We start from the raw sequence: 13,720 nt of genomic DNA on the forward strand, positions 1-13,720 counted from the left end.
CCGGCTAAACTTCATTTTCCTATTTTTCAGCACTGTTTCAACTATCTGCGCTGAATATACGTGTTCCGTGCACTCTACGGGTGTTATCACTGTCGAAAAAGAGAGTTGAAATTATCGCATAAAGGGGCGGTGAGGTCGGAGGTTTAGCGCCAAGTTAAAGCTGCTCCTCCCTGACGTTGATGCTTCCACTCATCTGTTCTGTTCAAGGCGCCAGCTCAGAGGAACTAGCCCGGCCTCGACATACACCTCAGCTCCGAATCTGTCCACTTTGAGCACATATTTATTTCCCAGACGTGGATAGGCGTGAACTTAAAGAGCAGAATCTTGAGGTGAGTGGTTGCAACTTTGTCATTGTACGGGGTTAGTCGTGTTCGGCTAGTTTGAACTTTGGCGTCCTAGCTAAACTGACCGAAATGCTAGCTAAACTGCAACATGTTGTAATGAGGCTAACGCAGGTGAAGTGTGGATGCTGGATGTTGTTTGTGTGCTCCGTGTTATCGATGTTAAACTGTGAACTGAGAGGCGTCCCTGCTGGGTCGTTCGGCCATTATGTGGCAAGCCAGCTGTCCAAAGTTAGTGGAGGGAAATAACAAGGTTCCTCTCATAAATACGCAATGTAACGACGTTTATCCGATTATACAGTGTCTGATGTATGCCCCTGCCTGTTTTCGTAAATATCCCTGAATGATGAGGTACTTTTTGGCGACTTTTAACATTGCGTACTGAACCCATTTCCCCGCGCCAGGCTGAGCTGGGCTTTGTCAGGAGGAGGGAGTTGAGAGTGGGGGTTGGGAGTGTATGAATGTGTTATTTTAAGCACACAAATATAATATTTCTCATTCATAGGTTTGCTCAGAAAGCGGCATCCACCCCTCAAGAGTATAATGCGAGGACAACGGTGAGTTTCTCTACAGTGTTCATGGCTCTAGCAAACGCGTCAATCAAAGTGTGTGACGGCAGAAAGGAAAGTTGGGTTGATGGAGCTTTAGCCATCCGGCTAGTTAGCCTGTTGGTGTAGGGCAATAAGTTGTCCTATACTTAACATCATGTTTCTCCAACATCGTTGATATGTTGTATGTTGACACCCCAGACTTACAGCCACGTTTTGTCCTGTGTTGCAGGGAAGAGACAGAACCGAAATCTGTCGCTCCCGAGGCGCCCAAGGAAAACACAGTCCGACCTAGAAAGAGGAAGGCAGATGTTGCCATTGTAAGTAGCCTAAAAGGCTTGCAGGCTAGTTTATGACTGCTCTGAATACATTTTCAGCTCCTGAATAAGCCAAGTAGCAGTGTGTTTCCCTTGATTATATACAGGTATTACTGATAGATGCAGCTGGTATTGTATTGGCTGTGACTATAGTTTTATTTACTTTTTTTTGGTGCTCACAAAGCAAAGCACTCCCAAGACTAGATTCAGCTTCTACCTTTCACAGGTTCTAATGTGCTGTAGAGAAACAAGTGGAAATCAGTCTGATGGAACCAGCTCTGTACCGTGTTAAACTGATTCACATAGAGAATAACATTTTTTCTCACCCTTGATCCTCAGCATTTACAAGATCTGGATGAAGAAGTAGCAGAGGTGACGAAGAAGAAGCAGCGTGACCGTGAGGTGAGCTTTAACATCTTTCTGCACTGGTGTCAAAACATGTGCCTCTTTCAGTGTTTCAGTTCTGTTAATAGATCCATTGTTTACACTGAATCTCACCACTTGATCTGTATTCTATTAAATGCAGCAATGCTAGTATATAAGTTGTAACTTGTCGAGTATATATTTGCTGATCTGTTTTCAGGCTTTATTTGTTGTCATTTTACTGGACTGTTGGCCTCAACGTAACACATTTCTTTACTGTGTCAGTCTCAAATTTTTTTTCTCATATTTGTGCTTTTCTCTTTTTTTCTGTGAAGGTGGGGTGGAGTCCCAATGCTGGTTACACAAGTCCACACAGGTGGATCCCCACGCCTGATCAGGAAGAGTACCAACCAGTTTCCCTGTTGAACGCGGGCTTCCCTCACTACATCTTTAACAACATATTTGTAACCCCTGTACATTGTGCTCCACTCCCTGCACTGTGGTGAGTACTGTTGTTGTGTGGTTGACCCTTGTCAGTTTAGGCTCCATATTCTGTTGCCGTCTGTGCTTTTTCAAAGCACATGATGATTAGTGGCAATTTAAAGCCTAATCTTTTGGAAACATTTCACCGCTGATGAGGAATTTTGAGGTGATATGTTAGACAACCCTGTCCTCTATTATTAAAATCAAAATAAGGACATACTGTAAGGGAGAATGCTGTTTATCTTTCCAGCAGAATTCCAGAGACTTGACAAATCTGTGACAAAGAGCAGTGATGCACCCTTATTGGTTTTCCTTAAATTTGCCACCCACATGTACTTAATACAGAAACAAACTGGGGCTTAGCTTATAGGTCTTCTTTCACAGCTAGTTTTCATGTTAATAAAGTTGTCCAAGGAAAATCATGCTTCATATTTAAGTGGTTTAGTTTTGCACATGTTGCACAACAAGAGAGAGACAGTCCAGAGTTGAATTCTTAAATTTTTACCAATGTGTCCATCTGTCAGCTGGGCCAGTAAGGATGTGGTGTGGAACAACATGCTGGAGAAGGATAAGACCTACACCAGGGACGTCCACATGATGGAAAAACATCCTCATCTGCAGCCCAAGATGAGGGCAATTCTCCTGGACTGGCTCATGGAGGTTTGTAGTACTTCTTAAACAAATAAAAATCGTGATTAGGGCTTTGGGCTCCAGAGTAACTTTTCACACGAGTTGCTCTACTGTGCATGACCTTTCCATTATGTGGACCAACATGTAATTTTGTTGCACCAGAATTTTTTGGGTTGCCTTTGGTTCCACAATAGTAAGTGTAACCATTGAGCTTCTTTGTTTTGCTGATATGAAGAGGATGCTGTGACACCGTGATCTCTGTTCAATCTGACAGGAACAAATTGTAAAGAAAAACACACCTGTAATTGGTTTCCCGCTCTACCTCTTTCCATTTAGTACAACAAAAAGGCTGAGAATGTGCATGGACAGTGGGTGTGGAGCTGACAGCACAGACTAGCATTGTTTTTTTACTGACTGGTCAACATTGCCTTCTTAATTACTGGGGGCTAGTGGCCTACCCCTCCCTGCTGAAACAGCATGTTGAGCCCTCCCCAAACCAGATGTGACCTGGTGGTCCAAATGATTTTGCCTACACATTGTCTAAACTTCAGAATTACTTACAACTGGCATATCAAATGAGATTGGATGGTACTATATGTGCAGGAAACAGCCAGGGTATTGCAGGTTAGCAAGTAAAGGAAACACCATTACCAGTAGGTAACAACATCAATGAAGTGCCAGTAAAGAACATTACAACATACAAAAAGACATGTTAAATACGGAAAACAATTCAACTGCTTGTTGGAGACCCATGTTTCTGAGACCCAGCTATTTATTTAAGGCTACCTCTGGGTTCTTACTTAAGCAAACCCACACACTTTTTAATTTACTATTGTCCCTAATAGGCTATTGGTAAAAAAAAAAAATGACTGATAAAGCAGCATGAACAAATGTCACTGATATAGGCACTGTTCAACTTGTACTCAAATTATAATAAAGCTAAAATAGAACACCAGACACAGTGACTCGGTCTACCTGGCGAGCCTCAAACTATAGAAACACCTGTGTGCGAAACCGTAGGACAAAGAGGAAGCAGGAATCGGCTAAAGCATCCCACAGGGCCGACCGATTGTAATGTAACAGGGAGTGGCAGTGGGGACTGTCTGCGTCAATTCTGACAATAAAATACAGTAAAATGCTGACAAAAGACTGCATTTTAGAAGGTAATATGGATACCTCCACATATATACACATTATCTGGTGCCCTAATATTCACTTCATTTAAATATTTTGCAATTGTCCCTTTTCAAGAACAAATTGCAAAAAATAATCTGAAAATACGAAGAATATTGGGTGTGAAAACATAAAATTCTCAAAATTAAGTCAGTTTCTTAAATACAATATAGTTTTGGGTCTCAGCTAACAAATACGTAAATTCTGACATTGTTTTGCAATATCACTTGCTGTAATGACTGACACTGCTTGACACTGACATTACAAATTATTTGTTTGAAAGAAGTAATTCAAATGCTTAGTCAGTAATTAAAATGGTTGAAATTTCAGCTAAATTAATTTTTAATGATCATTGCAATTGTGTGATGATTTAACCAAAAAAAGGCAAATCTATCAATGTGCAAAAGAAAATAAGTGACGTTTAGTGTCTTGGCAGTTGAAAAACACAGTTTTATAACATTATTGCACTGAAGGTGAAAAATGAGCGGCTACAAGTTTTCCAATTTTTGAAATGGATATAATGTATAATCATTATCTGTTTGCGCCTTTTGATTTCGGTTCCTCATAAGTTATTAAAAAAAAAAAAAAAAAAAAGCTGCCATTAACTGTAAGTGCTGTGTGTCAGTAATGGAGAAATTTATCAGACAGATACAAGTGTGAGGTCTGTTATAGATAAAGCACACCTGTCAGTTGAAACAACTGCTTGTTCTTTATATATCATACCATCATTTAATTCTGAGCACTGCTGCTGAAATTTCACGATTTATTCATTAATACTGTAATCACCGCAACTTGCACTTCATACACTTTATACGCGCAGCCAACTGGCGCTTCTAGGAAGCAAAGAGGGATTTACCACACACCCACAAACATGTGCATAAACAGGTGCAAAAAAAAGCATAGTTTGTCCCACAGTTTGTAACAGTTCAGTTCAAGCTCTGAAATGTACACTGTCCTAGTACTGTACCCAACACAATTTCATCACTCGCATCAGATGCTGTTCAATACAAAAATGTAACTGTTTGCTCCTTTTTAAAAAAAAAAAAAAAAAAAAAAAATAGGCTATCTGGAAATTAAAAATCCATTGGCATGCATTTCAGTGACAATTTTGACCTCATTAGCAGTCAAAAGCTACATTGGTTATGTTTTTGAGCATTTAAAAATCAATAAAGCACAGCTGCAAATGATGCGAATTTGATTTATAGCCTGTCTGAATTGTTGACATATAATGTCAAACAACCACATTTGTTGCAGTAATGAAACATGCCGCACACATTTTTTGCTGTTTAAATCAACCTCTAAAAGACTTTCGTTTTGCTTCATTCATTTAATTTTAGTTCTTAATCTTTAAAAAAATTCATTTGTTTAAAAAAAATACATTTGCAGCTTTGCCCACCATGAAATGACTGATATAAGTGTACCTGTCTCAAATGGTTTACCGTGTTAGCTAAGCAAATTGGTCCATGCAAAGTTAGGGTTGTGCGTTAATAGATTTAAATGTTTTCGTACTGGATATTTCTTCTGAGACATGGTTATAGCTAACCTAGGTTACCAGTTGCTTGCTATATCTCTGGTTTCAGCTTCTCTCAACAATTCACCACCTCTGCATGTGCTCATTTGTACACCATCCCCGGTAGAATATGGGAAAAAAAATATAGGATTGTAATTCCTTATGGAAATTTCATCCCTGTGCATTTTTGAAAGCTGCACAGTGACTGACCAAGATAAAAGACTGCCCAACTTGCAGAATCTCTGTCAACTGAGGGGTGTCGACTCGCTGACTTCCAGGGTGAAGCTTTGTCCTGCACAGTTATTCCTTTATTGCCACTTGGACTAAACTTTGTTGAAGTTATATCAACCTTGTCAGTCCAACCAGCTTCTCACTTGACATCTCTGTTAAATTGAAAGCAACAAAGCATTGCCATGAGGGAAGCTTAACTTGAGGAATACATATTATTTCAACATTATTCCAAACTTTTTATCTTATTTGATGTCCACATTCACATAAGTAAATTTTCAGTAGATATGGTTTGAGATCCTGGGAGGTCACAGTAGTGAAATAATGTTCTGTTTGCGTGCTTGTTGTAGGTGAGTGAGGTGTACAAACTGCACAGGGAGACATATCACCTCGCTCAGGACTACTTTGATCGCTTCATGGCAACACAGAGAAACGTCTTTAAATCCACGCTTCAACTCATAGGCATCACCTGTCTTTTCATTGCTGCCAAAGTAGAGGTGAGATGGTTTGGATTGTACAGGACATAGAAGTGAATGATCAAAATACCTGATTGTTGTTCCTTCTTTGTTTTTGTTGTGTGCTTTTTTTAAGATGTATAATCTTAATTGCATTTCCCTTTTCTGCATTATTTCACAATGTATTCAGTGTATAATCTGTTATTAAAGTGCTTGTTTTCTGTATCTTTGCTTCCCCTAGGAGATGTATCCTCCCAAGGTCCACCAGTTTGCCTATGTTACTGATGAAGTCTGCACAGAAGATGAGATCCTTTCAATGGAAGTCATTATTATGAAGGTAAAGAACACACACACTAGTCCGTGACACATTGGTATGAACTGTTCTGCATTTATACACATACCCATGCTGTGGCATAGCGTGTGTCACAGTAGAATATTAGCAGTGGGCACTCAGATTTGTCTTTTGTGAATTAGGAGGCAGTGGGTACTGTAATGCCCAATTCAAAAAAAACTATACAGTAGCATGTTACTATAGGATTCATCTCATTGTTTCACTATGACGGCTCATCGGGATGGTCCTCTTAGAGACAGCCGGCACTCACAAAGCAGACACACACTTCAGATGTCAACACTGGACTGATGCTGATAATTAAAATGGCATACTTTCAAGCTTTATTTTTATGTACAGTGCTGTGAAAAAGAGTATTAGACACCCAGCTGTTTATTTATATTCTTTTGCATGTATCGCATACTGTGTCACATCCTTAAGCAGCATTTAATATAAATAACTCTAACAAAATAACATGTAATACTAAACAAATGCAACCTCAGTAAACGGAATAAGTTTCAAATTATAACTGTCAATTTTGTGTGAAAAAGTATTCTCCTCTTAGTTAATAGATCTACAAACTGTCAAACTATATTGATAACTGGCAGCAGCTGGATGAGATACAATCATGCCTTATTACGACCCGCCTCGTTAAATCAAATCTTCACTTAATGAGACCATTTTCAGAAACATGAAGTTGGCTAAAACCGGTAGCACGCTGCCAAAATCAAAAGAAACTCCAAAAGAGACAAGATGGAGGATAATTAAAATACATCAGTCTGGGAGCGATTACAAAGCTACTTCTAAGGCCCTGGGACTCACAGTGAAGAGACTTACTCAGCAAATAGGGACGATTTTTCTTTCAAAACGTCCTCAAGAGCATGGAAATGACTCATCCAGGAAGTCACAAAGAACTGCAAACCTCTTTGATTTTACTAAAGGTCAGTGTTCATGAGGCGGAAACCACTGCCAAACCAGAAGAACATTAAAGCTCATCTGAATTTTGCCACAACACACTGATGACCCTCAAACCTTCAGAGAAAATGTTGTATGGACGGATGAGACAAAAGGTGAATTGTTGGGAAGATTGTAGTCCTGTTAATGTACAGCATTCTACAAAAGACTATGTTGGTCTACAGGGCCTGACTGTTTCCTAGAAGATCTGACACAGTTTAGTCTGATACATGCACAAAAATAGAAGAAATCAGAGGGTCGAGAACTTTATCACGGCACTTGATAAAAACTATTTCCTTGGAGGCGTGGCAAACAGTGTGCAGACAAATATTAAGACCAGTGTTAATGACAAATAAGAAGTGAAGAGGTCTCTCAAAGATTTAGAACAGTCTGTAGTAAAAGCCCTCAAAGTACATCTGATGTGGCCTCATTTCCTTCCTGCAGGGTGTCAGTCGGCCACTGTGGTGATTACAAAAACTGACTTTTTGACTTTTATTTGATCTTTCAAGGGAAATTAATGTAAAATATACAGTAAATGTAAAAGGAGCATATATAAATGTGTTTGGAGATGATTTCTGGCAATCATTATTTTTACATAATATTTCCACAACCTGACACATCATGTAATCCATGTTCTAACAGGTCTTTCACTAAGTATCTTCAAGCTTGTGAGGGCTTAACTTTACGGGGTGCTAGCAGACCGTAAATGTTGTTTCCTGTTTGCTTTGTTCCCTGAAATGTCCAAGTGTCATTATGCTGTTGTCACAACCTTGAAACTGTATAAACTCTTGAATTTCAATTTTTAGATTTAAATTTTGCTTGTAAGAAGTTGAGCTGTTGTTGTTGGTTTTTCTTCTCCAACACTTCTCTTGTCTGCTCTTTCTCCCTCTTCTAACAAAGGAGCTGAATTGGATTCTCAGCCCTCAGACTCCCATCTCCTGGCTCAATGTTTATATGCAGGTGGCCTACCTGAAAGAGACGGATGAGCTGCTCATCCCCCGATACCCTCAGGCTACCTTCACACAGATTGCAGAGGTATGTTGCATGTGTGCTTTTTCATTGCTAATTTTTTAGATAGTGAAGCCCAGAATTATTCATACACATGCCAAAGTTTGATTTATAGTTAATTTATTTGACCAATAGGTTTCTTCTGGCTGGAAATGACACAAGATGATAAACTAGCTGCTGCAATATGCCGTATTAGAAATGTTGTTAAACTATTTCTAATATTGAATACCGTAACTCTGCTAAGATGTTATTTTGATGCTGCTTACAGTTGTGCAGTGTAACTTTGTCGAGTAACCATGATCCGGCGCAGACCCAGACTTCATCCTATACAGACCTAGACCTATAATCAATAAGTTTTAAGGGGATTTTAAATTTAACGGAACACTTCTATTTTAATCGGCGCAGCTTTTCTAGTGTTTATGGTGTTGGTTTAGCAGATCAGAGGCTGAACTACAAAGGCACTTTGACATAGTTAGGCTGTCTTTGTATGATTCGGCTCGACAAAAACTAAAACCTCAGTCAGAGTTATCAGGTGTGAAGGTGGTTTTCAACTTTCTTTGTTAACTCAGACTTTCTGCTTCAAACTCGTCCACACAAACAAACGTTTAACGCAGCATTTCACTCGTTTTCCGCACAAAATTAACCGATTGCGAACAGGTTGTCTGAATGGAGAAAAATATACATTTTTCAGAAAAGTTTGTCTCACAGTGTTTCTGTAGGTACCAATCTGTTATGTATATGTGTTTGACCTTAAATCATGCTTTGTTGTTTTTGAAGCAGACTCTTCTTTTCCTTACATATGTGGAGTATTGTGGACTGATGATTGATTTTCTTTGTTTTTTCTAGTTGTTGGACCTGTGTATGCTAGATATACGTTGTCTTGAGTTTTCCAATGGCATCCTTGCTGCTTCAGCACTGTTTCATTTCTCCTCTGTAGAGCTGGTGGAAAATGTCTCAGGTAAGTAAAAACAAGAAGCAGCAGTTTTTAATTTTTGCTGTATTTGTTCCTGATAGCATGAGCATTGTGTTGCCATCATTTTGCTCATAATCTCTCTCTCCATGCAGCTCTGAAGAGGGTTGAGGTGGAAGAGTGTGTCCGGTGGATGGTGCCATTTGCCATGGCGCTGCGAGAATTTGGCGGGTCCTCTATGAAAACATTCACAGGAATCCCAGCAGAGGACATGCACAACATCCAGACCCACGCTCCCTATCTTACATGGCTGGTAAGAAAAAGTATTACAATCAGAGGAGATAGAAAGCTGGAATAATCATGGGGGAAAATATGTTACTGTTAAAAGTAACGACTTGAAATCAAATTTTAAGTCTCTGAACTCTACCATCTAAAGGAATATGTTTTAAAATGTGCATTTAACCTACAACTTCACCCAACCACATGCAACACTGTGTCGCTTTTAGGGCTATGATGAGAGTTCTACAGAGATTTCCCTCAACACAAGATGTGTAAACATATTCAACTTTGGATATTTTCTGCAGTAAATGTTACATAAGCTCCAGGAAAATCTTCATTCATATCTATTATTGAAAATTTCACATCAAAAAATAGGCAAAGATTATCATGTTTTCTAATATCAGGACTGTCATCAATTCACAGTGTAACTTTAAATTTTCACAGTATACTGCAGGGCTGCACGAAAAAAAAAACAGACATTGTGATGATTTGTTTTTATGCAATATATATTGCAATGTGAAAAACAGCCTAATAAATCTAGCATGTGTACAACTTAACTGTAAGATGTTTGGCCAAAGCACTGTAGCCTGATCCACTTTTTCAGGACAGCAGCCTTTAAAGTATTCATTGCATTGTATACAGGCCTAATGTCTCTCATCTAGACCTCAAGTTTCTCTCATCCCTGCTGCTATTTTCTCACCTGTATGAACATCTGGGAAAAATGCAGTTTGCGAACAGCAACTTTTTAGTTGGGTGTCCTCATTAATAAAACAGACAGTTGAACTTATGTAGGCCTCTATTGTCTGTTTTAGCTGCATATTACTTCACTTATAACTCTGGTTCAACTTGTGACCTGCATTTTTCCTTCAACTCCAGGATTGCAACAGGTGGTATGTCATGGTGTTAGATACCACGTGTCAAGTGACTGGATCTTTTTTTTTTTTTTAGAAGTTTATGTGTCAGTGATTTCTCTATAACACTTGCATCCTAAATATAGATTTTTTTTTTACTCTAGATGACAGTCAGATATAGACATACAGAGCTTTGTGTTGATTTAAATGGCAACAGTTTCAAGACACTTCTGACAAAGTACGCCTCTTTGAACAGCATCATCCTTTCAGTAGCCCAAATATTTTAGAACTAATGTTGGATTTCTTTTTACAACCAAATTTTCCTTTTCAATCTTGAATGGTTCTACTGCATTTTGTTGTTCACATGCTGAGACTGCATGTCATGCCTGGATGTCAACGAACTGTCTAGTAAAGTGAAAAAAAAAAGTCATTGTAGATTAGTCATGGAAAATGACGACTGCGCAAATATTCTTTTCGTATTAAGCAGCATACAAAGGTGCACATTGCACTTTCTGCAGTATGGCTACTGCACGTGCATATTGCATTGTCAATTCTGAAACAATATATCATGCAGTCCAACAATGCTGGCATAATTTGGACAGTGAACCTGATCTGCTTCCAGTTGTGACACCACAAAATTCTGCATTCAGATGACTTCATGTGTGTTTCTGTTGTGTACAGGACAAGGCCTACTCTTACCAGGATGTGGAGTTGGAGCGTCATGGCAACTGTCCTGTCCCTTCAGGCGTCCTGACTCCACCTCTGAGCAGTGAGAAAACTGAAGAGTTGGTTCGAATGGATGCTGCAGTACTGAAAATCAGACCAAGGATGCGTACTCCATCTCCACTAAGGAACCTTCCCCAGTAGCAGTACACTGAAACTGACAGGACAAAGGCAGATCATAATTAATTCTTGCCATTTAGCTCTACGTGGATGAAAGGAACCTCTGATGTGTTGACTCAGAACAGCGACACCTCTCCAGTGCATATGCACAAGTTGGATTTTCATCAGATGGAAGTTGTGTTTTCTTTTTTCAAAGTCATGCTGATTATTTGGATCCAGATGCTTTTTAATGTCTTTGTATTTGGTGCACACACAGACTTTAATTTTGGGAAACACTGAGACACATTGGTTTCGCCCAGATCCTCACAGGAATCTAACATATTTAACCTTCGGGTTTGGATGAACACACAAGCAAAGGGCTGTTGGAATGGGATAGCCCTTGAGGAGATTTTGTTTCCCAATAGCATTGCACCCAAATGTTTGCATTAATTACCAACCACACCTGCAGTTTGTGGCTGCCATTTTTATCCTCTATGCAGAGACCAAACTGAGTGGACATTTTACGGAGTCTCTACTTGATCTAGTCTGTGTGTGTTTGTTTTAACAGTGATGTGTTTTTTAATCTGTTAGTGGCCTCATTTGCCCAAAAACTATTTCTAGAGTCATTTTTGGCTCTATTTGCTGCTATAAAGTGGGCTTTGCATGATGGGAAGTATGTGTGTATCTGTGTGCATGAAATAGTGTGTTGCTCTTGTTTTTTGGTTCTAGCCATTTTATTGGACAAACCAGGCCATGTTTTGCTTGTGGACCAGTAGCTTGGCTACCTCAATGGACAAGTGAACCAGCCAGGCTTCAGAAGCTAAAATATTGATTGTATTTAACTTTTATTTCTATCCCAGTGGGCAGATTGTTTGCCTACCACCAAAATGTAAGATTTCTATTTGATTGTTTTAAATAAAATGCTGCTACATATTTTCCATTAATGAAAGTTTTAAAGAATGGTATTTTCTAGATTAGCCTTTTAAAAATGAAAGCGCACAAGACTATTTTGACAAATGTTTTCATTGAATCCTGTTTATGTTGATATTTAACATGAGTATAACTAGCTCATGTACTGTTTTTTACTCCTTAAGGAATCGTGGACATACAAAGGCTTTATTCCACTAGGTGTCAGTGTGATGCTGTCAGTTTGATTGCATTCTCAGTGTATATAGCAATAGTAACTGAAATACTGAAACATGTTAAGATTGTGCGGCCTGAACAAAAACTCACCTTTAGTTCAATTTTGAATTATTTTCTAAGCCTTTTAAGCTTTGATCTAAAAAGCAATCAGTACAGTAACCCTACAGTAAACACTAGTGTGAGAAAACTCATGTTGAGACACTGACAGTCTGCCAGCAGTGTTAATCCCCTGAACCCCAAACAGTTTCTGGGCTTTTTTTTAAACTTTTGTTTATACTCCTTTTTCAATGCATTATAAAATCCTGCACTTCAGTGGAAATGGCACAACCAAGGCGAGAAGTCAAGAGAACTCAAAAATGCGTTCTGTGCAGTTTGACCCAGATGCCATAATTTTATTTTTTTATAAGGAAAAAAATGAAAAATTGAATTTCTCTATTTTATTTTACAAAAAAAGAAAAACCTGGGATCCACATGTTGAACATTTTTCTAAGTGTCCACAGGGAAACTGAAAAAAAGGGCTTCATGTGCTATAGATGTTTAGTTGAATTTATCTTCCAGTCACTTGCTCCACTGTATATCTCTCTTGAATCATTCTGAATTTTTTTTTATTGATCAAGTGTGTTTTTTTTCTCACAGCCTGCAGCTCACCTGGAAACTTTTTTTCACACTACTGTTGGTTGTCAGTCATTACTTAGTTGTGCTGGGGAGCACAGATTTTTTTTTCCTTGTCGCAAGATCTGCTCAAAACGATTTATTTTTGGCAAAATTTTAAATGAGCTGACCAAACAATTTTGATGAGATATCACAGATTTTCGCTTAGATATGTTTACATTTTCCAACAGAACAGCATGTCACTGATGAGCAGATGAGTAGTTTAACGACTGCTGGAAGTTTGTAGTTTGATAAACGGTGTAAGTTCTGCTTTTTCAGGGTACGGCTTATAATAAATTTTGACGTGAGCTATACTTAGTGTGTAATTAAATTTGAAATTCAAGAATCTGCATAGCATTTTAGTGAAAAAGTTCATTTTAAATATCCTGGAATGCAAATGAAGTAAATTAAAACTAGCATTGCTCCCTCCCAAGTAGTAGATTTAAATCATCAGTCAGTGGAACTCCAGCTCCACTCTGTTTAACTGTTGACTCCCATCCGTAATAGGGATGATAACTGTCAGGATATAGTCAGTGCCAATACCAATGAAATTTCAACAAGGTGTTGGAAACATTCCTCAGAGATTTTAGTCCATGTTGACATGATGGCATCATGCAGTTGCTGCAGATTTGTCGGCTGCACATCCATGATGTCAATCTTCTGTTCCACCACATCCCAAAGGTATTCTATTGAACTGAGATCTGGTGACTGTGGAGGCCATTGGAG

At 38.8% G+C, this 13,720-nt stretch overlaps 1 protein-coding gene across 1 annotated transcript; it reads left to right on the top strand.

The window, feature by feature from the left end:
- Positions 1–14: 14 nt before the first annotated feature.
- ccne1 (cyclin E1) lies at positions 15–12,140 on the top strand. Its single transcript, XM_023278416.3, has 12 exons — positions 15–329; positions 847–898; positions 1,122–1,209; positions 1,546–1,608; positions 1,905–2,071; positions 2,577–2,712; positions 5,944–6,090; positions 6,290–6,385; positions 8,231–8,365; positions 9,185–9,296; positions 9,404–9,561; positions 11,060–12,140. Exons 2-12 carry the CDS (start codon positions 885–887, stop codon positions 11,243–11,245), a joined length of 1,302 nt encoding a protein of 433 aa, XP_023134184.1. The 5' UTR covers positions 15–329; positions 847–884; the 3' UTR covers positions 11,246–12,140.
- The last annotated feature ends 1,580 nt before the right edge of the window (positions 12,141–13,720 follow it).

Source organism: Amphiprion ocellaris, chromosome 1 (genome assembly GCF_022539595.1).
Source record: "Amphiprion ocellaris isolate individual 3 ecotype Okinawa chromosome 1, ASM2253959v1, whole genome shotgun sequence".
Classification (NCBI taxonomy): domain Eukaryota; kingdom Metazoa; phylum Chordata; class Actinopteri; family Pomacentridae; genus Amphiprion; species Amphiprion ocellaris.